This window comes from Plectropomus leopardus, chromosome 7, assembly GCF_008729295.1.
Source record: "Plectropomus leopardus isolate mb chromosome 7, YSFRI_Pleo_2.0, whole genome shotgun sequence".
NCBI lineage: Eukaryota > Metazoa > Chordata > Actinopteri > Perciformes > Serranidae > Plectropomus > Plectropomus leopardus.
Genome location: NC_056469.1, coordinates 1,614,538 through 1,638,869, shown reverse-complemented (window position 1 = coordinate 1,638,869; position 24,332 = coordinate 1,614,538). Strand labels below are relative to the sequence as shown.

Genomic DNA, 24,332 nt, shown 5'->3' with positions numbered 1-24,332 from the left:
GAGAGCGAGGATACACGAGAAGCGCTGCAGTGAAAGGGAAAGTAGAAAGAAGCACTGAGCTGAGAGCTCATTAACTTTTAATCTATGAATTTTGGGGTGCAAATGGGAGGCGGGATAGGGAACCTTCGCGCGAAGCAACCGCACATCTGGCGTTTAGTTTTAGAGGACCTAACGTGATTTAGGAGACATTTATTTCTCGAACCTACTTTGTGATGAATTACTCAAATTGACCTGTTACATATAAAGTCACGTATCACAACACCACTATGGTCCTATTGCAGTAATTACAAACACATGCTAGGGGACCTAAAGGCAACTATGAATGTAACACACAGCTTTGAAGATCCTTGGTTTGACCGTATTAAGTAATCACACGTAATATGAAGCTATATAATGGACTATAAAGAACTTAGTAATTACTTGGATATAGGTTTACCCTTTAACGTTATACAATGAATGCAAAACAAAGAAATAACTATAAAGTTGACTTTGAAATTATTAATAACTAAGGCCACTAGATGGCAGTATGGCTCCATCACAGAAAAGAAATAAAACATGCTTTTACCTTACTCCCTCAAATTAAATAATAAAGACGTGGGAGTTGGTTCTACTTACTCATTAAAACACAGAGATTAACTACTGGGAGAAGGATTAGGGAACTAGGTTTACCTTAATTCACAATTTTGTCCAAGTGGTCATGTTAAATGCTGGTCTTAACAAAAGAATGCAGAATTAGTTAAGAACATGTCCTGCCTTTGTCATCTCAGCAGGGGGGAAGAGGACCTAAGAGGGGAGAACATGTGTTTGTTTGTCGGTGTGTGTGTGGACTGATACAAAAAAAGAGAGAGAGACAGAGGTAGACAGAGGATTAAATTTCAGAATGAGGATCATCATTTAATCTTGTGGGCCCTTATCAAATTGTTGGTAGAAATGTGTCTCCAGTCCTCTACACCAAGCTTCAGTCCTTGTGTCAAAGAAGGGTGATGACAGTTGCTCTTATGTCTGAATGACCTCAGGAGTTCATTTGGATGTCTTAACACCCTGATGTGAACTAGAAGAGACATATGGCTCATGACATATTGAGGAGGAAAGTGTCAAAGGCTGACACTTTTTGTAGCTTAAAAGCAGAACCTGTTTGCAGATGTCCACTGGGGAGTCCAAACACAGTTAACTTAGAACCCTCTGTTAACTCCTCTGGGTTCATAAAACAGTCTCTCTTGACGTGTCCCCCACTTGTATAGGGAAAGTTGAGCTCTGGAGTTTCCCAGAGGGAAAATGTAAAGACCACGCCAAGGCAGTCCACTACACGAGACCCGAATACAGCAAGGGCGGCTGCTGTCTCCTCCTCACCACTCACACAGCACTCATGCAGCCAGTCTGACTGGCAGCCCCACAGTCCCAACCTGCAGCAGACTCCGTGACCCTCACACACAGCACAGCCCTGCATTCTGCACATTTGTGGGTGCTATCCTCACGTGCCATGTGAGGATCAAAACACCGCCTGGCCCGGATGGGCAGGACTACATTAATCACAAACTCTTCCCCTCTATCCACCCCCAGGCCATCTGTGATGGGAGGGTAAGGTTTGTTAACACTGTCGTGGGCTATCCGGGGTCGGTCCATGACACCAGGGTCCTGAAGAACAACGGGTTAATAGTGAGTATAGAAAGTGGCATTTATTTTGTTATGAATGTACAATTCTGTGCTGCTACAACAACAATAAATTTGTTGTGAGGTGAAATGTCTGTGCTACGACAGTTATTTTGTTGTGAATGTACAATTCTGTGCTGCTACAACACTAAGTTCATTGTAAATGTAAATAAAACCAGACCACGTAAATAAAACTAAAAGGTCTACTTAACATAAATATGCCTACTGCAAACAATAACACTGCCATCATACATAACTTAAAGCTGTAGGCTATTATAGCGCTGAAATGAAACATTTAATCAAACATAAAGGATCTTAAGTCTTCCTAACAAGCTCCTCTAACAAATCTAAAAAAGGGTCCGTTTGCCTCTGGTTTATCCGGGCCTGTTAATCCTCCTTTGCAGCCTCCTCTTCCAGCAGCTGCAGCAGCAATAATTTATGGCAACTGATATTCAAACTATAACCCGCAAAAATAAACCAATATAAACAACAGCAATGGACATAAATCAAGGAGCAAAAGAAATAGAAAGTAAAGAAAATAATAAATTGCAAGCAAAAAGTAAGGGAGTTAGCCCCACTGTTTACTCCGTCACTTATTAAAATTGTTCATAAATGAGGGACTCAAAAGGGCTGACAACAGAGTCAGCACCAGCACGCACACGATTTTCTGTGACCAGCACTTTATGCTATGAGTTCATATTTTACAGTCATGGAAGTGCTGTGGTGGGCATGCCCGCTGTTAGTGCCGGGTTTAACAGGCAGAGAAGCAAGGCAGCAGAGGCAGAACAGCTGCAGATCAGCTGAGGCAAAGCAACGGAGTTCCTTACATTAAATTAGCGCCGCTGGAGCTTCCCAGAGCAACACCTGGCCCACACAGCCCATGTCACACATAAAATACACTACTATCAATACATACTCTAATATCAATCTTGAGAAACAGAAGCTTGAAAGTACAGGCTTGCTGTGAGGCATACATACCGATCAGGCTGGGTTCGAGATCACTCGAGAGGGAGAGGAGCAAGTCGAGCTGTGCACGCCATCAGTCACGACAGCGATCAAAACACTGTGAGAGCATCTAAAAGATGACCGAGTCATAAGCAAATCAGAAGGGTAAGTACGGATACAATTTAGCAGCCACTGCTAACATACCACCACAGGTGACGGCGACAGGAGAAAGGCGACCCAAAAGCGGACGGGAAAGCCGGCGGTCTAGGAGAGGAGGAGGTTGTGGCTACCCCCTTTTATAGAGTGGCCCCCAGATCCATGGTGGCCCCCATAAGGCAATAGGCTCACAAGAACCCCAAGAGAAGCAGGCAAACCTTTCATTAAAGGATGTATGAGGCACATCATCCTGCTACAGTCAGCTACCTAGCTAGCTACAACATCTAGGATACTCACTGCAGATTTCAAGGGCTTTAACAGTTTCTGTCCACCTCTGAGACTGCAAGACCCCCAGTCTTTGTGAAATCTAATTCTGTGGCTAAAAACTCCCTGACACATGGTCAGAATTCAGTGTTCTAAGTGAATTTTCAAAGTATTCTAGTTTATAGTACGCATTAATCACTCATGATGTGGCATATATTCTTATAAATGCACGAATATGATTACACTTTACTTAACTCCTACAGTTAAACATTATGATGAAGCATAAATTATTATAAATGCATCAATATGTACTGTACCTCACTTTACTTAATACATATACTGATAACGTATGATAGAGCATGGGCTGTTATTTCACACTATGAGTACTTACTACAGTTAATTGTTGATGTGTGAATAAGTGAGTATAAATATTTATAATGCATGATAAGCCCCAGCATTCAACCTCTAGATTATGATGATCTATGATCTATAATGGTTTATGACTATTGATATAATGCATCAGTAAGCATTATGTATGTTTATGAGTGTATTCATGAAGCATTATAAATGTATTAAAGTTCACCATGAATGCCTTCATAGTGCATTATAGATGTGGACTTCAAAGAAAGTGTTACCCACACACAAAGATTTTTTTTACAATAATTAGAATAAATGTATTTAATTTCTTACACCCCTGATTTTATGTATTACTTGTGTCAACATTTTAACTAAATATGGAGAGAACTACCTCCACAAACATCATAAACAGCACTACAATCAATAAATGTTTTGATAATTTAAGAGATACCTCTACATAGTTAAAGAAAACTTTTTTTTTTAAAAAAAAAAAAAGAAGTTTGTTTTCATTAAAACATACATCAGTGCAGAAGAACACGTTCAGTCAGAATCAGTCAATTCATCATGTCACTCCTATTGAGATTCAGATCTAATTTTCAAGTGAGACCTGAGTACATAATAAAGACATAAACCGAACAATTTAAAATGTGCAATATCAGTCATTCTAAATAAAATAATATACAATATTTTTTTAAATCATAAATTATAATAAAGTAAGATAATACAAGCATGAGTAAATTAGCCCAACAGTATAGAATGATGTCATCTACATAAAGGTGAACATTACATGGAGCCCGTCAGCATTTGAAATGATTTTATAAAATTCCAGCTTACAGCTTCTTACTAACAGTTTCTTCATAACACAGTGTGATGCACGGCTTTAGCTTTGTGGAATGCGAACTGTGAGGCCTTCCTGTGCTGGAGGTGAAGTGTTCCTGTCTGTCTGGACTGTTGCTCTGGGTAAACATACCACATGACAACACCTGAAGGATTGATGGAGACGGCAAACTCTGTGGTTGCATTCAACCCCGTCACTGTCGAGCCAATGAACACGTCATAGGCCTAAAGGCAGGAGCAGAACATATGTAAGGCTCAAGAGAATACGGCAACATTGTAGATTTAAGCCAAATTTCATCAAATCAACAAAAAATAATATAATGTACCATCTTCCTATTTTATGTCATGTATCACTCTTACACTACCATTATGCTGTGTATTATCTGAGTCATATATATATATATATATATATATATTCATCCTTCTGCTGTTTCCATTCTTTCCTTTCCTGTTTCCATTCTTTCCTATCACTCCACTTTTTTTCTTGTACTGCTTCAATGTTAAATGAGACAGTTTTTTATCTCATCTTCCTTGAAATGAATGAATCTGTTTTTTAGTTTACATGACATCAAAGAATAATGTAAAATGTCCATCACAATCCCCACCTTACAATAGTCGGTTTTGTCAGACCAACAAATATTCAGTAGAACAGAATCTGGAACCAGAGTTAACTAACTGACTTTTCTCTAAGTTAACTAAAGCAAAAGATGAATTATTAAAACTGTTGATTGATTTTGTTGACCAATTAACCCATTAATAATGTCAGTCCAAAGACGAATATAGGGTAAGACAAAGAGGGTGTGCAAACCTCATAGCTGCCAGCATCGAAGTTGAGTTTAGCCAGACAGGTGTGGTAGAGGTAGGGCATGTCCATCCGCCGACTCAGGACACAAGGGCACTGGCTGAGTGAGACAGAGGCCTCCAGTAGACCTCAATATGACTCTTCTCCTGTGCGACAACACACACACATACACACAAAATGTGAGCCTTTTCTTAGAAACACACTCCTTATTTTAAGTAACTTTGAACCAACTGACTAAATCTGTAAGCTTCCTGATGTTTGACCACATTCACATTTCAGTCAGGATTACTTTAGTCAATAAAATCTATATTTCTATTAGCATTATGAGATTAGACAGTATGGCTGTGTTCTGGCACTTCTCTTCTCTGCCGTTCAACATGCCCAAGTGGAAAGCTTAAAGGGACAGTTTTCCGATTTTCACCAGCTTTGTATTAAAATAATGTGGGTAGTATGTGTAGATGAACTGTGGTAAACTTCCCTCCATCCTACCAGTGCCTTGATATACCTCCTCGCCCCCCGTGAAACAGTGAAAGAGTTTTTGCTGGCTCTTTGGGCTGTTGCCCCATCTGCAGACTGTACTTCCACATTTCATACTGACCTGCCACCCATGCCGCCACACACACAAGAGTATTTAGCTGATCAAGAGTCACGCCCGCTCTTCTCTCTCTCTCAAATTCAGAGCGAAATCAATCAAACTGTAAAACTAGGCAGTGCTGATTGAATGTGACCCGCCACCAGAAAACCAGCAACAAGTCGGCCCGGCACAAGTGGTGTAAACAAAGAAAATTCAATTTTTTTGCAGAATATACAGGTTGAAATCACGAAGAAGTCATTCCATGCTTCAAATAACAGAGGAAAAGTCAAGTCCTAGTTGGGGTGTGGTGATACCGCAGTAAATTAGCATACTGGCGTTCTTTGGCTATTCAACTGCTTTTGTTCCTTTTTTCGGCCAATCAGCTGCACGTTAAAGAGGAACCATATCGCTACTTAAGCAGCTGCTTCTGCATTTAAAGTAGGCTCGTAACTGTTACTGCTACTCCTGGAAGCTATGTGTGTTTTCATCACTGAATGAAGATGGAGCAGAAAAAACGCATTGCAGAAGAACTAAATCGGGGCTGTTACAGCGCAAATCTTTGGCAGTACTTCTTCAAGAAGCCAGATGCTTCTGGTCATGCCGACACCGATCTCACCTCTGATTCTGACCCCAAACTAGGGGATGAAACTGAAAAAATCAACGAGAACAAAATGCTACGAGAGAAGAAAGGAGAATTCTTTCCTCGGGACACAGTCGTGTAGCCGCAAACTTTTTCCAGAGCTTATGTACGACATACGGATGGATTCTTTAGCGGCCAAAAGAGAGCGGCAGGACATGAGAATAATTGGACACCTTGAGGTGAACAGGCGTACAGTAGTTACTTCTGAGATGACTACATCCACCAAGAAGCTTGCGATGAAAAGAAAGCACCCCTGAACTTGTTATCTGATCAGAGGCAATGAAGTCTGCAGGAATACTTTTCAGTTCCTTATGGGATGAGTTTGCATTAACGTCCAAGTTATCTACATTACGTTAGTGTTCAGTTGAAGTCACATACAGGGATTACAAACTGTTTTCAAGCTAGAAGCTATTTGTTAATTATCAACTGTGAGTTTTATTAATGCCCAAGTTATCTAGCTAGCTAGCTCAGTATTGTTGTTTGAAAATGCAATGTTACACACATCGAACACACACCACACCAACCCGATAATGTGCTCGAATAATGTGTGAATAACACACCCCTGGGTAAATAACACCTTTGGGTGCAAGAATAACACATCCATGGGTGCATTCAACTAAAACACAAGAAACGTGTGCTCCAGGAAAGGATAAGCACTCAATGAGGATCCTAGGGTCACTGATCAGCAATTATGACTTAAATATGAATGCCAGAGAGCAGTAATAGAAAAAGGAAAAAGAAAACAAGAAACTTGTGCTCCAGAAATAGAGAGCAGTGAAGACTAACACATCTTTGGGGTCATCAGGTGGAACCTCCTTTCATCAGTCTTTCACCTAGTTTGTCCCACAACACCTCCAGGAGGCTAGGCAGTGAACTCTGGCGTCCCAAAGGCACCCAAAATGCGTGCCCTCACTGCTCCTATGCAGCCCAAACAGCCCTGCCACCCTCAACAGACCCAGGCTCATAAATAAAGTACTGACTGTCCTGTGGGCTAACAGATGTCACTGACAGCTAGACTGGTAGGAAATTGGATTTGTGTAAATGTGATGCAAAAATAAGCAGCCTCTGTTACCTGGCTCTCCAGGTAGGTGAGAATCTTTCAGAAACTTTGAGGCTGGATTTCTCACAAAACTAGTTTGAGTAGTGCCTACATTCAAATGGCCACATCTTCTTCAAATATTTTCAGATTTCCATGTGTTAGACATCGTTGGAAAGCTTAGAAACGACACTTTCAGAATCTGTAAGTAACTCAAAATGCCCCCTCGGGTGACTTGTTCCTGGTTTTTCCATGACTGGACACATATTTAAGATTATGTTACTGTCTATTTCTCTCCTAAAATGTTTTCAGAAATGCATTTTTGTGCCCTGTTTCGCCATAATTGTGAGAATTGTCGAAAAGGAACGGGGTGCTATCCTATGTGCTGCACAGTAAAAAAAGGAAGGAAGAAAAAACTGAGATCAAACAGTAAAACTAAGCATCGCTGATCAAATTAAACCAAGATTCTGTTACTGGGTTGCATATTTTTAGCCTCAAATGTTTTCCCAAACATGTTTTTGCTTAATGTTTAACTGTAAGACAAGATCCGGCCAGCCACCATTGTGTCAAATGGACAGGGTCATATTACAGATACATTCTGGTAGTTGTAGGTGTTCTACTTCTTGAGCAAAAGTGAATGCCACAGTCCTTTTTCTCTAATGCGTCTTTCTACTGCAGAGACGGTCTAGTTTTATGTGAGGACTCTGTCTATATCAGTGAAATGCTTCTTTAAGGCAGAAAGAGCAAACCTCCCTGCCCTTCCATGTACATACATGGAAAGCCTAATGCAGGGAGAGCAGCAGCAAAGACCCCCATGTTCAGAACAGAGCAGCAAGAAGAGGAGGAGCTGGGGAGGAGGTGGCCTCCAAAGAGGCTTGCAAAGGATGCAGCAATTGGCAGGCTAAAGGAGTTTATATAGAACGCCCTGACTGATATTTGCAAATTGGTTGCATAGAATGAAATCATGTGGTCCAACTGCTTTTACTCCTGCCTTTTTAGCTGGGATGTCAGCCAAGCTCAACACCATGGCCTGCTTGCACTATACCTATGCTTAATTAATGTATTATTGAGAGTATTTTTCCTAGCCTTGTCTGTTCACTGTAAAAAAAAAAAAAACAACAACATGATGTCTCAATAATGATGAAGACCTGCAGCAAGCGCCTTCCCTGGATCCCCATAGAGTCCTGATTGATGGCAATGGCCACTTTGTTTTGTAGGATGGCTCTGGCGCTGTTGTCCAGGTTCCGCAGGTCATGGACATGATGAGAGGTGCAGCCATGACAGCCCACAGAGCCATTTGAGAGCGAGCCTGCTCCACACTCAGACCAAAGTTTCCGATGAGTAGCTGAGGAGAGATATCAGAGGTATGTGAGGCATCAACAGTCAGTGTATTTACAAAGAGGATGTAACAGTATGAAAGTTCGATAACACGATTATTGTGACCAAAATTGAAATGACGGTTATGGACGTACTGTGATATTGTTGAAATGTGCTGGAAAATGTTACTGATACTACTGTTACTGAAAGGTACTGATACACACACTGAAATCATTTCTTTAAATTTTGTATCCAACACAAACATAATAAGCAGCAGCACCATGTATTTTTTATATAAACATTAAAATACTAACAGTATGAAAACGTGAAAACCACATTAAATGTATGGCTTTGGCACCGTGCGGCCACGAAAGGTAAAATTGCAGGCAGGAAAACTGCTAAACATAAGGACATGTCTTTATATAAAATATTAATATTACCATAGTATATATTTTCCCCAAAAGTGTCATCCGTCAATCTCCACCGGTTGTGTTTTGAGTTTGGCACGGCGCAGCACTGCCAGATCAGCTGGAGTGGCAAGACTGAGGAGTTCTCGCGGTAATTACAGAATCATGCGCAGTAAATCAGTACAGAAGAAAAAGTAATAGCTCCATTCACTACATGGGTGTATTATAATGAAGTCGATTCACTCCCATAACTCCCAATAAGTTGTTCCACGCCATTTCCTTTTGGTGGTTGTCCTTATAAAAGGATGTGTGGTGTCAAAAATAATTTTTTGGTTTTCCACCTCCATAATTAGCTTCTCTTCATCCATGTTGCAGGTAATGACCTCCGAAAATCTCTGACCTGTTAATACAAGCCTGAATCAGCTTAGTGTGACATTTTGTTGATGTAGTTAAGTGAAATACAATCAGACGTAAAAACGGAGTGTTTTATTCTGAAATAAACCGGATGTTTTAATGTTGTATTGCCGTCTGATTTCCTCTCTGCTGTGTTTAATTCAGCTGAATTTATGCATTTATGCATGCATTATGATCCGGTATCCGGCACAAAATAGGAGGTTTGCGTATCTGATCCGCAAGCCTGCCAGAGCTGAGACGGAGTCTATCCGCAACGCAGCGGAGCCAGTGGAAATTAACACATAGACTAGAGTGTGATGTATTTGCTTCGTCTGCCGTTACGGAGCGGAGCCGGACCACACACGAATCTGGTGAAACTTAGGGGTAGCTTTTCATTCTGGATTGCCCCCTGGTGTCTGTCTGCAGTATAGGTCATAAAGCACGCCCCTCCATGTTAGTGAATGGGACACAGGCCAAACTAAAAACTCAGTCAACCCTGTCACTGAAGGTAGTTCTCATCATCAGTGTTTGTTTTCATGGTAAGTTCAGTTTCAATGAGTTATTCAATTATACAAAAGAGGGCTTTTCCATCATGACTGACAGTTTGACAGCCAATCCATGTGCTCCAATTCAATGGAGTTGCTCATGATTGGTCAGACGGGTGTTTTGGCAAGAACTCTCCCACTGCGTATATTGCTAATGCACAAGCTGCGGCTCTCAATCACATCATCCTTGCAAGATGGCAACACCCGTATCGCTGATATTTAACTTTACTTCAGCATAGCGGGGTAAGTGGGTGTCATGATTCCTGCATTCTCCTCCTCCCCCTTCCTGCCAGTAACTTTCCATTCACCTTCCTCTGACCTGCTCTACCTCCAAGCCACGCCCACTGCTGCAGCCTGCTCTCCCCTCAGCTGCAGCTCATCACCAATCAACCCGGTATTTAAGACACTCCTGTTCACACACTCATTGCCAGATCGTCCTCTGCAGCATGCATGTCTTTCCAGCACTCTCCAAACAGATTCTCCGTTGCCGACTTTGCCTGTCCCCGACCTGCTCTCCTCGCCTGACTCCTCGTGAACCTACCTGCCTTCTGTCCCCGACCACGTGCTCAGTTTCGGCATTCCGGAAATCTGACGGATTCCCTGGTAAAGACCTCTCTGCTCTGCTTCGACGATTCTCCTGCCTGATCCCTGCTGGTACTGTTGTTTCCGTGGACGGACCTCCCGGTAACCGAACCCCTGCCTGCCCTCGACCACTCCTCCGCTCGATCCCCGACAACGCTCACACACGTGTTGTCGGCTCGCGGAGTTACGGGGTTTCCTCGTCACCAGCCACAGTGGGTACAAGCTTCGTGTCTTTGGTTCGTATGATTCCCAGAGACATTGCTTGGGCTCACAGCCCGAAGAACGAACTCTCAGTCTGTATCCTGTTTACCATTCGTGTTGGTATTAATAAAGGTTATTACCAACTGCCAGTGAAGCGTACTGTACTGCATCTGGGTCCTCAATACACCCGTTACAGTGGGGGCTTGTTGTCCATCTTCATGTACAGTCTATGGTCTCCACAAATTTAATTGAGATATTCGGCAAACAAGAGTTGAGAAGAAAGAGAGAGTGGGGGCCCCTTAACATTACCGCCACATGGCACCCACTCATCTATAAAAGCCTTGTTTTTCTACTCCTCACCACAGCAAGATTGTTGTTTCAGGTTCACTCAGCATTTCTGTAAAGGACAACTTCAACCAAACTCAGTCCAATAAGCAAACTCCCTATGTGTCATATAGTTTTATAGTTTTATAGTTTTATTTTTGCACAATTAAAGACAAAACAACACAACAAAGAAAAGAAAAAATAATAAAATACAGTGCAGGGAGAGGCAAAAAACCCATAGGGCTTATTTAAAGCCTCCACCTAATGAAATTAACACAAGATTATTAAGAACTCAGAAGTACAGAAAAAAAAAAAAAAAAAAATACATAAAATAATACCAGTGATAGCAAACTACTAGTAACCAAATATGTTTGATAATAACAGCAAAAAACAGCAATAATAAAATCCAATTAAGTGCAGAAAATATGAATGTGAGACATGTAAGATGATGTTAGTGCGATAAGTGTGTGTATGGGTATGTGTGAGGGGTATAATAGATTATACTACGCTGACCCTTGAGCAATATCAAAAATACATCACAGTGAACGAGACATTTTTAAATATGGACAAAATACACCCATTACAAAACAGAGGTTAAATGTTTTTTCAGGCATCTTTTGTAACACTTTATATGAATGCAGGTTTTTACTAGATGGAAAAAAATCATTCTACAGTTTCGCTGCCCTAAATCTTATTGAAAACTGACCTCGACAAGTAAGAAATTTGGGAAGATGCAGAGCTGAAGAGTTACGAGTTAAGTGTGAATGCAACTGTGAATTAGCTGTAAAATAAGTTGTGAACTGCTCAGGAATATTCCCTTCACTAAAAAGTATTTTGTAAGTAAAGACACATATTTGAAAAATATTGATGTCGTAAATAGTGAGAATTTGAAGTCTCTGAAATAACGGGGCAGATGAAGTGTGTGACTCTGATCTGGTTGCGATCCTAACAAAGCGTTTCTGCAGCACTAAAATTTTATAAAGAGTAGTCAGGAAAGTACTTGCCCAAACTATATTACAATATGAGAGATATGGATAAATCAAACTATAATAAAGAATTAGAAGACAGTCTGTGGTAACAAGATGACTGATCCTCGTTATTATACCAAGAGATTTATGAATTTTTTTACTAACCCAATCAGTTTGTTCTCTCCAATTCAAATTCTCATCAACAAAAATGCCCAAAAATTTCATATTGGACACCTGAGGCATCTCGACAGACTCAATCATAATTTTGGATAAATCCTTAGAATACGTTTTTTTTGCCACTGAAGATAATAAAGTTAGATTTCCTTATATTCAAAGATAATTTATTTAATCTGAACCACATAGCGTAGGCAGTTAAGCCAGCATTGGCGTCTTCATAAGTGAATCAAAATTTGAATTAGAGAGAACAAGGGTTGTGTCGCCAGCAAACATTATTGGGCAGAGGATATTTGAAACATTAGATAAATCATTTATATAAATGAGGAATAATAATGGTCCCAGAATGGACTCTTGTGCGACCCCACAGGGTAATCTAGCTTTGTCAGAACAGCAACCCTTGACACAAACAAACTGACTTCTGTCAGTGACATAATTAGTTAACCATTCATGTGCAACATCATGAAAACCATATTTATACAATTTTGCTAATAAAATATGATGATTTACTGTATCAAACGCTTTTGAAATATCAATGAAAATACTACAAGTATATTCATTGTTTTCAAGTGCACAGTTAACTTTGTCAATCAGGTGAAGCAGAGCCATATAAGTGGAATGATGTTTACGAAAACCGTACTGGTGTTTGTAAAAAAATTACATTTGAATATAAATGAAAAAGAATTTGTTTATATACAATTTTTTCTAAAATTTTTGAAAAACATGGCAAAATAGATATAGGTCTATAATTATTAAAACAACGTGGGTCATCTGCTTTAAACAGAGGTAAAACTTTGGCAACTTTTAAATCATCTGGTACAATGCCTGTTTTCAAAGACAATGAAAAAATGTGAACCAGTGGGTGCAGTATGGACTGTTTCACCTGTTTGACAAGATCTATAGAAATATTGTCATGACCAGCTGATGATGATTTTAATTCATCGATTATGTCACTTATTTCATGGATATCAGGAGGCTTGAAAGAAGCGATAATAGGTAAATTTCTTGGGATAAAATCCAGTGGATTACCATAACAAGGAGGGATTTTATTTGCTAATTCATAACCAATGTTAACAAAAAAATCATTAAATTTTTGAGCTATATCAGATGGATTGTTAAGAAAATTTTCGCCATCCAAAAAGACTGAAGGTAACTCTGATGTACTCTTTTCTCTTTGCATCAACTGATTAATGACTTTCCACATGGTTTTAATATCCTTTGAACATCTCTTAAATTCTTCACTGAAATATTTCTTTTTTGCAGATTTAACTGAATGTGAATATTTATTTCTGTGAGATTTATAAACACTATGGATGAGAGGAGTAGGATTTGATACATATTTTCTATGTATTTAATTTTTTTTTCCTCAACAGCTTCAATAGATCCACTGTAAACCAAGGTTTATTAAAGTCTTGACTGTATTTCTTGGTAGAACTGCCAACTGGAAAACATTCATTGAAACTAAAGCTTAAAACCTTCATAAACTTTTGATATGCAAAATCAGCATTATTTTCCTCATATAAATCATTCCATGAAATATTGGCAAGCATATCTTTAAATTTAGAAATATTTGATTTGCTCATTATTCTTTTATATATTATTTTCCTGGTATATTTTGCTTTATTAGCCTTGATTGAAGAGTACTGGAATATGGGGAAATGATCTGACAAATCTGAATACAAAACTCCAGATTTCATCCCTTTGTCCAGAGAGTTCGTTAAGATGTTATCAATCAAAGTTGCTGAATTTCCATAAACACTTGTGACCTTAAGAATAAGAGGGAAAAAATAACTAGAATGAAGAACATTAAGAAAATCCCCATTAAGGGTCTCTGATTTATGTTTAAAAAGGTTTATATTGAAATCACCTAAAATATAAGAGAGTTTTCCTTCCTTATTAATGAGATCTAAAGAACTTGACAAACTGTCATTAAAATCTTTGATGACAGAGTCAGGTGGGCAATAGATAACACCAATAATAATATTCTTTCCCCGAGACACCAGAGAGCTCTACAAACACTGATCCGACCTCAACCTTATCATATTTCAGAAAGAGAACAGTCCTGATTCTAAATTCATAATCACTGTGAATAAACAGAGACACTCCACCTCCCGATCTATTCTCCCTGACATTGTGAACCACATTGTAATTGGGTAATTTAAAGATTTTCTTTAGATGCTTCTGTTAGCCATGTTTTTCTGATAAAGCAATAACAGAAAAATCATGTTTAAGTGAAGATAAATAATGAATGAATTTGTCATAGTTACTGGAAAGACTCTTATGTTCAAATGAAATGTTTAGAATATGTCGGGAGGTAGGGATGTACATAAATCATTTAACTGAGTTTCAGTGTAATAACTACAAAGATTAGAAACATCAAATGATGAAAAAAAAATGTTGGTCTGGGTCAACATCAGAATTGTAAAAGTCGGTTGTAGAGGGATCCAAAAGCTTAAGGGGTTTCTTCAAAATCAGAAGTGTTGAGAACCATAGAATGTAAAAAAAATAATGTGCTGTACTGTGAGATTATGTAATCAAAGTACTGTATACATGTCGAATGGTAGAAACTAGAGGGCCAAATTTTGAGCATTGGCCTTCCTTTGAGATGGGTTTTGAGCAGGTGGATGTACAATAAGTTTGTCATATCTCAAATATGCAATATCACCTCTCTCACGAGCTGCCTTCATTGTAGGGAGTAGTTCTTTCCTTCTTTGCCGGACAGCTTCAGGAAAGTCTTCATTTATGTAGATGCCGGAACCCTTCAAGTTTTTAGCTTTATCCAAGACGGCAAGTTTGTCCTTCATCCGCAGAAATCTGACCACAATGGGCCGAGGCTTTTCTGATGATGGCACTGGCTTCCCAGTCCGATGAACCCAGTCCAACTCTATTTTCAGGTGATCCAGTTGTAGTTTCTCTCTGATGAGTTTTCTCACTTTTTCTTCAGATTCAGACGCTTTTTCTCTCCCAGACTCTTCAGTGCCGTCTACAACAATATTATGGCGTCTTGACTGGCCCTCCAGATATTCTGTCTTGTCTGACATTGAAATCAAACTTTTGCAAATTGTGTCAAAATCAGACCTGGTTTCATTACAGTTTTTAATCCAAGTTTTACATGAGTTTTTAAAATCATCCAATTCCTTCTGAGTCATTTCTAGACTCACCTTGAAATCATAGATCTGCTTTGATAGATCATCAATCCTCTTGTTTAAGGAATCAACTATGATCTGCACACAAGTTTTGAAGCTTTTTTCCTGTTGCTCAAGCAGAGTTCTGTAGAAATCCTTTTGCTGGTCCAACAATTCACGTACTTGAGCCATAGTGACATATTCTTCAGTGATGTTGTTTGAAGCTTTAGGAGGAATGGTTTGTCACACAGGGCCTACTAGGCCGAGAGTTCAGCAGAGAAGATCCAAAATAGAACCAACAACCTCCAATGATACTAGCAATGTCCACAATTTTCCACTGCAGAGTTGGTTTTCAGTCTCTTGATTCAGACAGCAGCAGAAGTTTTGAGTTTTATGCAGGATTCCTCTGATTTTTGTTAGATAGATAATCAGCCACACGTTCAGAGAAACACAGCAGCAGCCATCTTGTCTATCTTATGACTTCTGTATACAAGTCAAGGTTTGCTTCCAACTGGATGGTATAAGGAGCCGTTTACACAGCAACAGTTCTTGCACGAAATGTTGAAAAATTTTGTTGCAGTGTGGCCTTTTGTTCACATGACAACAGGATTTTTGGCGGTCTGAAAATGCAAGGGTGTGTTTTTTTAAAAATGCATCACCTTCTTTCACCGTGTACCCGGCAATACATGGATCCTGTGAGAACAGTCACAGTGGTCACGGCCGCACTTCGCACATGCATGAAGCGTTCTTCTATGGTGTGTCAATACAAAGTTACACCGCCAACTACTGGCCTGGCATGCATACTACTGTATTTTTGGTTGTTTTTGTGGATCCGTGTACATGAGGATTGTTCTCACAATGTTATGATATGAGTGCAGATTTATTTCAAAACGCAAAGGAAGGACTTTTCTGTTTTCGTAGGGCCTTTGTCGTCTAAAGTTAATTTAAACCAAAAACAAACAAACAACAAACCAAATGCAAAAATACAATAAAGAAAACATATTCACTATGATTTGGAATAGGGTAGCCTCGGCTGTGAGTGCACCTTGAGCCTGTTTAGATCTGGTATTAATATGCATCTTAAGTGATCAGATCACAGACAGTGCCAAGTTTGTCTGTTCAAACTGCTTAACTCATTGAGTGCCATTGATGTATATATACGTCATTCAAAAGCCAACGCTTGAGTGCCATTGACGTATATATATGTGTATATATGCCTAATACTGCAGGTAGGAATAATGGAATAGGACTCCAGGTTCTATTTTGTGGATTTTCTCTCTCTAAACTGGGCCCATGATTTGTTGCATTGTGCTGTACTTTGTATATTGATTTTACAATAAAATAACATTTGTAATACAATTTTCAGGCATCTTGTATGTCATTGAAGGCAAAATTATAACATTCAAATCACTGTTTTGCTTGATAGACTCCCTTTCACAAAAATGCATTTTTCTCAGCTTTCTAGAAAAAAAGTGGTATTTTTGATGAAACTAGCCTCTATTCAACTTCAGATAAATCAAGAATGGAACAAGGTCCAAACAAACGGGTTTTTCCATGACGAAAAAGAGAGTTTCTACTTTCATTTGAGCTATTCGGTGTTTCGGAGTCTTTGTACAAAATATTCTGTAGGTCTTGAAAGATGACTCAAAATGGCCAGAAAAGCTGGTACAAGCCACTTTCCATTATATAACAGGGCTGGCACTCAATGAGTTAATGAATTAACATTCTTTTGTGATCCGATCACCCTTGACGTATGTTAATACTGCACCAGGTGTAAACAGGGCCCTTGAGAGATAGCAGTGTGGGTTCTGATTCCCTCCATGATCGGTTGTATAACATTTTAAGGTATCAGATTAATAATGAAGACAAATCCATCATACCATGTCAGGGTCATTCCATCGTCCAGGCCCCGCAGCCGGCTGCAGATCATCCTGGTTGTTGGAGAACCAATCAACGATGTCTTGCACACTGTCCCAGGAGTCCTGGATGTCATAGTAATTCCTCCACAGGTGACAAATTTCACCCAGAAGAGTGTAGTTCACCTGGTGGGAGCAGAGAAACAGACTTTAAGGCTGCAAACAAAAATATCATGTTCCTTTTCCTAAAGAATTAAATCAACAGGTCTACAGCCATGCCAGCAACTTCAAGGCTGTACTTCAGAAGATATTGGTGAATGAGGTATGTGCATACAAGCTTGGAAAACAGACCTGACTCTGTTTTAGTTAGACATGAATGTCTGTGCACAATGTCATGGCAACCCATCCAGATGTTGATATATTTTAGTCTGGACCTAAGTGGTGGACCAGCAGACCAGCATTTGCTACCCATAGTGTCATGGAGCCACAAAGCTAAAACACTTATAACATCATCTAGTGTAAAACAGGTGAAAAATGCATTTTTTATACCAATATACCTTGTCTAGTTTCAGTGGAGCCACTTTTGTTTCAGAATACTGGCACAGTTCTATCTGAGTCCCAGTGACCCAGCAGCTTGATTTAACAGTGACATAGACATAACACTCACATTAGGTGGAAGACCACCCACATAGACAGGCCAGCTGCAGGAGAAGGCCATAGGTCTGCCTGTAGCATTCAAAGCCTTAGACATCAGAGGGTAACCTGTGGGAAACAAACACTTGCCATGACGATCCATGACTTCTCATGGTTTCTTGTGCTGAAGAATTCGTCTGTATCATACCCAGCATTTGTTCTACAGGATTTGAGTAACAGCCATCAAACTTCAGATAGTCTACCCCCCAGCTGGCAAAGGTCTGGGCATCCATCTCAATTTTATCCAGTGTGGTGCCGGGGAATCCCATACATGTGTGAGTGCCCATGTCTGCATAGATGCCCAGCTTCAGTCCACGGTCATGGATATACCTCGCCAGTTTTGCAATGCCTCCTGGGAACCTGGAGGGAAGCAAGTGCACTATGTTTCTTTACAAAAGGCTAATTCAGACTGACCCCAGAGTCTTGGTGTCTAACGTCAGCTGTTAATCAGACGTATGCTGATGCTCAACTGGCATTAAATCGTCTAAAAAAATACATTTCGAAAAAATTCTATGTCAGGGGTCCATTAGAAAAAATTAATTGAAACTGGAACTCCCTACTGCAAAGTTTCCAAGACAAATACAGTAACTGCACAGTACTAAATGCTGATGGAACACAGACATACTGAATCTAATCTAACGGAGAAAAGTAGACCAACCTGGAGGGTTCTGGCTGCAGTCTCCCGTGTTCATCTCTCAGCATGGACATCCAGCAGTCATCTATGATCACATACTCATAACCCAGCTCCTTCCAGCCATCCTCAGCCAGCCGGTCAGCTATGTCTCTGAACAGATCTTCGCTGTGGACACCATGGACAGAGGACAGGAAAACAGTTTGTTGGCCATGCATCAAACACATTTGAAATCACATTTTCTGCACCCTTTGCATTTTTTTAACAAGATTCAAATGAAATATGGTAGAGCCACTGGCCAACGTTGAATTCTGAAGTGACAATTTATAATGCAGCAAATGTTTCCACCTAGAACAATTTTGTGTATTATATGTTTATGACACATTTATACATACTAGAATAGAATAGAATTGAATCAAATATCTTTATTGTCATTGTATATTAGATGCAATCCCCATCAAGTGCAAAAAAACATTAAAGCGCAAGCTTCACATATGTAAACAAATAAATAAATAACAATGACTTTAAAACTGACTAAAAAACTATAATGAAAATAAAGAAAAAAAAGAAAACCCAAGCATACAAGAAATTTTCACAGCTCGTAGAAACACACTGCATGAAGTCAAAGTTCAAGTTTGGATGCCGTTTAGTGCAGTTATGGCTCTAGGGTAAAAATTATATTTTAATCTGTTTGTCCATGTTTTTGTAATTTTCTAACGTCTGCCTGAGGGCAGCAGTGCAGATAGTGAGTGTCCTGGATGGGAGAGATCTTTGATTATGCTTTGGGCTTTACTGAGACAGCAGGAACTGTAAAGATCTGCCTGGGAGGGGAGAGGGCAATCTTTAATCTTCTGGGCAGTGGCGACGACCCTCTGAAGTGCTTTCTTCTCTGCTGCTGTGCAGCTGGCAAACCACACACAGATACAATATGTCTGTATGCTCTCTATGGAGCAGTGGTAGAAGGACACCAGCAATTTTTGAGTGAGATGGTTCTTCCTGAGGACCCTCAGGAAATACAGTCTCTGCTGTGCCTCCTTCACGAGTGCTGTGGTGTTAGCACTCCAGGTCAAGTCCTCCTCCATGTACACGCCCAGAAACTGGAAGTCCGAGACCCTCTCCAGACATTCCCCACTGATGTAAAGGGGCTGCATGACTGTTTTGTTCCTCCTGTAGTCAATGATCAGCTCCTGGTCCATCAACAAATATAATATTAAATAAAATATAATATTTTCAGTTGGTTTCATTGTAACATATATACAATATTATATTTGTGGAAAATTTAAATTTGTATCAGTTGCTTCATAAAAAGATTACAGGTCCACACTGTGAGACTGTATAGTGGTATGTAATGCAGTTAATGAAATGCATTAGATTACAGAGAAATGCATATAAACATGAATATATGCAAGGCAAGTGATGATCATGTTATGCAACAGCTGAAACCTTTTTGGTTTAATTTAGGTACGGCTCTGTAAATATTTAACTTTCCCTCTGTACTGTGGAACTGTTTAATTTCTGCTCAGCAGTCATAGTGAGAATTTTCTCTCATCTTAAAAAGATTAAAAAGCAAAATGAGTACAAGAGTTACTATGTGCAATTATTCATAAACAACATATTCTCATTCCAAGATGTCAAACATTGTTGCTTTGCAGTGGACTCCACGTCTACATATTATGTTCTAGGTATCCTTCTGTTGTGTGTCTACTGTTGATGTTCCAGGATGCAGACACTTAGATTTTAACAAAAGCACATAGCACATGATACTGTTGTTATGTTTAGGCAACAAAAGCACATGCTTAGGATTACAAGGGCATGGATGGTTAGGTTTAGGCAAATGAGGCACATGGTCAAGTGTTGAAAAAAACATTGCATTCAGATGGGAAGCGAACACTGCACTCCAGCATGAAAGTCAGTCCGGGGTTTGTTGGATCCATTCTCTGCCCCTCCTGCCTGCCCTATAGGGACCTTTGTATTCCTTTCATTAGGTTGTTACTGGTAGTGTTTCAACCTGACGCCATCCAGCAGTGCATCATGCTGCCACAGCAGGTACCGCCTGCTGTCTGGCAGCGTATAATGACAACACGATTGCTTCTGTCCAGCCATGTTCTCAGCTAGCACTGCCCGGCGACGTATCACACAGCCATCACAGGAGGCTTTTTGGATCTTAAGCTAAAATCACTGCAAAAGCAGCGTTAATTGACACATTTCGAAATGAGAATGAGCTACCATACCTAATGCAGTTCTCTGGGTCATCTTTACAGTCAATATCACAGCGAAAGCGTTCCCAGGCCATCCATCCCATAGGTGGAGTCCTCAGCAGTCCATTGTCTAGGGTCATAGTCAATGAGATTAAGGCAAGAAGCTGAGTTACTGTCAAGGGCCCCATTTCTAAAAAAAAAAAACAAAAAAATGTACTCAGTCACAAGCATACATACAAAATGTACTTGTTGTCAAGGTGGTTAAGATCGACCACTTTTAAATATCACCTGACACATCAGTTGCACACACAAACATTTGCATGTTTAAACTTATAGTTCTTTTAGGGTTTTATCAATATTCACAAATACCTTTTTCCTTTTAGTTTTATTGGTTGTGTGTGTTGTATGATTAAACCAGTTTTAAGGTATATTGTTTTATGGTGATGTTATTGCATGGTTTTTATGGATTTGTTTTGTTTCATTGCATGTTTGTTGGACTGAAGATAAAGATGGTTAGCAATAGCTGTGATTAACTGGACCGCACCCCCACAGCTCAGGACTGGCCGACACAGGACAGTTTGTTTTTTAACTCTTCAGGTATGACGAGCAAAAGGACACACAGAAACATAAGCCTTTCTTACACAGACATGGAGTTGTAGAGCTGCCATATGGAGTCCCTCCTTTATGACTCCTTTGCATGTTTACACAGAACCAAATGACAGAAACATTATGCAACTCCACTGTGTGTTTTTAGACAGCATGTCGGCATCACTGAGGCAAAGGAGGCTTGACATTTAACACACCAGCATCTGTCTATATAACACACACATTGGCAGCGTTTTCTTTTCTAAACAATAACAATGACATAACATGTCAATAATAACCATTTACCATCTCTGTTATATGGCAGCTTATCTCGTCCTCTGCTCGAAGGTTAAAGAGCTCCCTGACCTCATTGTTTTCCCTATTTGTAGACATTTTTGGCTGCTGTTCTTTTTAAGTAAGCTGCAATCTCCAATTCAAAAAGGCCATATTTGGCAAAACTGCAATGAAACACTTTTTTGGCTTTTCTATGTCACATGTTGCTAGGGCTATGCACTCGTTGGTAGGAACTGGCTCCCTCATGATGCAGCAGGCACTAAGAGGTGTTATTGCATCACATAACTCTTTCAAAAGGTGAGCAGACCATCTGGAGGTATTGAATCCATAATTCCTCTGTGAAATCGTGGACTATCACCTCCAAGAAATCCCTCATACATGGCCACTCCCACATATAAGCCTTTACATTATCACTCGCATAATAAACCTTTGTCTCCTTGGATTGGAAATAATGATGGCTAGTGTGGTGACTGCAGTAGAAATAAAGCTGATAATGTTTAGAATGTCCATCACCATGCTTCTTGGAATGTTATTGCCAAAAAGAAGTCATAGAACATCACTCAGTGAAAACACAGTCATCTCGCAAGTTTGTTTTATCCACATTTTGAAAATATTGCTTAAATTTTGTGCAAATCTGTTATGGAAACCTACTTATAGAGTAAGTTATTTTACTAGCAGCTGCTCAATGAGTTGACCCCCTCCTTCTCCCACCACCACCACTCCCTTATGATGAGGAAACACCTCATTTCAACTCTGCATGTAGATCTACACCATACAAAAGAGAAACTGCTGTGAGACACAGAACACTGGAGGACCTGAGATCCTGTTTATCTACACGCACGCACACACACGCACACACACACACACACACACACACACACACATATTTTGGCAGTGCCAAATAAGCCATTATTAAACTGCTGAAAACAACAGTGTCCTACCTGTTGACCTAAGCCTTTAACCTGCACACAACTGATCTCAGTGTCTCTGTTATTATTGCAGTCACACGTCTACTCTGTCCTCTTCCGGACTTTCCCCTGGGCTGCACCCTCTGTCCCTTCCTGGTAAGGTGATCTGAGTGTCATGTGACTGCTCTAGGTTTCATGATCAAACAGGAAACTGAAGAGGCACAAATTGTTATCATTAAATCTCTTGAGCTTTGCTTTATTTGGACAAATTATGTCTTAATAATAAAGTTCGATTGGTTTCTTTTAAACTTCTGCAAATATATGAATATATCCAGCAGAAAAAACAGAGATTTAGGCTTGATATTGAACATTTTTCTACTTTCTGTGAATCAGAAGGAGAAATAATCTGTCATTTGTTTTATAAATACGTGTATTCCATATAGCATATAGCAATGCAAGAAACTGTAAATGAACTACTTTTTTCTCTTTTTTTTTTTTTTTTGCATATATTATTTGCTCTTATTTTGTCAGTGCCCACTGATTTTTTGGTATTCACCAATATTTTCCTATTTTTGCTCTTTTCTTAAGTAAGGGGAAATTTTACGAGTGATCAAGAGCATTTAAGATAAGAAAAAAAACATTTTGTTTACATAGGCCACAAATTGTTGCCCGCCACAAGAAAAAATAAGTTTTACATTTGAGAAACATTTAACAAATGCATTATTATAATTTAATGAAATTAAGATGATCTTTGATTAGGTGAGTAGGTGCTGTGATGCCAGTTACAGTGATTTCAGTAACTGTGCGTCCCTCTTCTGTCCAGAGCTGGAATGCAACTAAGTACTTTTACTCAAGCATGTGCGTGGAAGGGGGTCTTTGCCCATGACACAAAATCTGTGTTTAGGAGGTGTTACCCATGCTGAAAGGTGACTTATGATCAGGTGGGATTCATGGTCATTCATTCATACCTGGTCAGAGCAGATTTGGATGGTAAGAATGTTTGGTGAATCTGGAATCTGATCTGAAATTGACTTTTTTTAAAATATTTTCTCTTACCAGAAAATATACGAGATTTGAGAGGATTTTACTGCTTGATGGCCATTGTATTTGATAAATTCCACATGAGCTGAGGAAACAATATTTTGGGTCAGAATTTTTATTTTTATTCCTTTTTCATGATGTATGGTAATCTTTTCCATAGCCTATTATTTTTCTGTTTACTTGCCCTGGCATAGTAAGTTTGTTGTGTATGATATTTCATGTAGCAAATTGTTTACATTTTTATTCATTTGCAGTTTTCACTCATTTGTACTAGTTGTTTTCTCCTTTATTTATTATTTTCATTTATGTTTTGCAGTCATGATGCTGGTATTATAAATATTAGTGATTTCTAAAGTTACTGTTTGAATAAAAATTGAACACCATAATGGCCATGCTTTCAAGACACAATGTATTTGATTAATGTATACACTTTAATAAAACATGAAACCCTAAGAAAGAGAGAGAGCGCTGTTGGGAGCATTTAATCAAACAGCACAAGGTACAATAACAGTTTTAATTTCTTTTGTGTTTTCCCGTTTGGTTTTTATTTTTCCATTGGGTATTTGGAAGTTTAGACATGTAGTGGTGACCATGAAAAAACAGGTTTTGCCACATTCTGTCACACACGACTTATAACATATAGGTGATGACAAGCACCGATATGAAATGCCATTCATTCCTCTCACATGTTCCCTGAAGGTGCCTTAAGAGAAACTGTGAACTTGCAGAGCTCTTTCCAGAAGCTGAAACTTAGACAGAGAATACATAAAACCTTTATTCACGGTATTTTTACATTCTGTATTGAGCGGTGTGTGTGTGTGTGTGTGTG

General features: G+C 39.4%; 1 protein-coding gene across 1 annotated transcript; it reads right to left on the bottom strand.

Annotated features, from left to right (window-relative positions):
- Window positions 1-4,170: 4,170 nt before the first annotated feature.
- Window positions 4,171-22,572, bottom strand: LOC121946152 (alpha-N-acetylgalactosaminidase-like). Its single transcript, XM_042490606.1, is given in 11 exon segments — window positions 4,171-4,434; window positions 5,018-5,097; window positions 5,100-5,157; window positions 8,410-8,516; window positions 8,519-8,606; window positions 17,178-17,339; window positions 17,821-17,915; window positions 17,995-18,206; window positions 18,505-18,645; window positions 20,709-20,865; window positions 22,496-22,572. Coding segments are annotated over 10 exon segments (1,305 nt in total). The 5' UTR covers window positions 20,864-20,865; window positions 22,496-22,572; the 3' UTR covers window positions 4,171-4,227.
- Window positions 22,573-24,332: the final 1,760 nt, after the last annotated feature.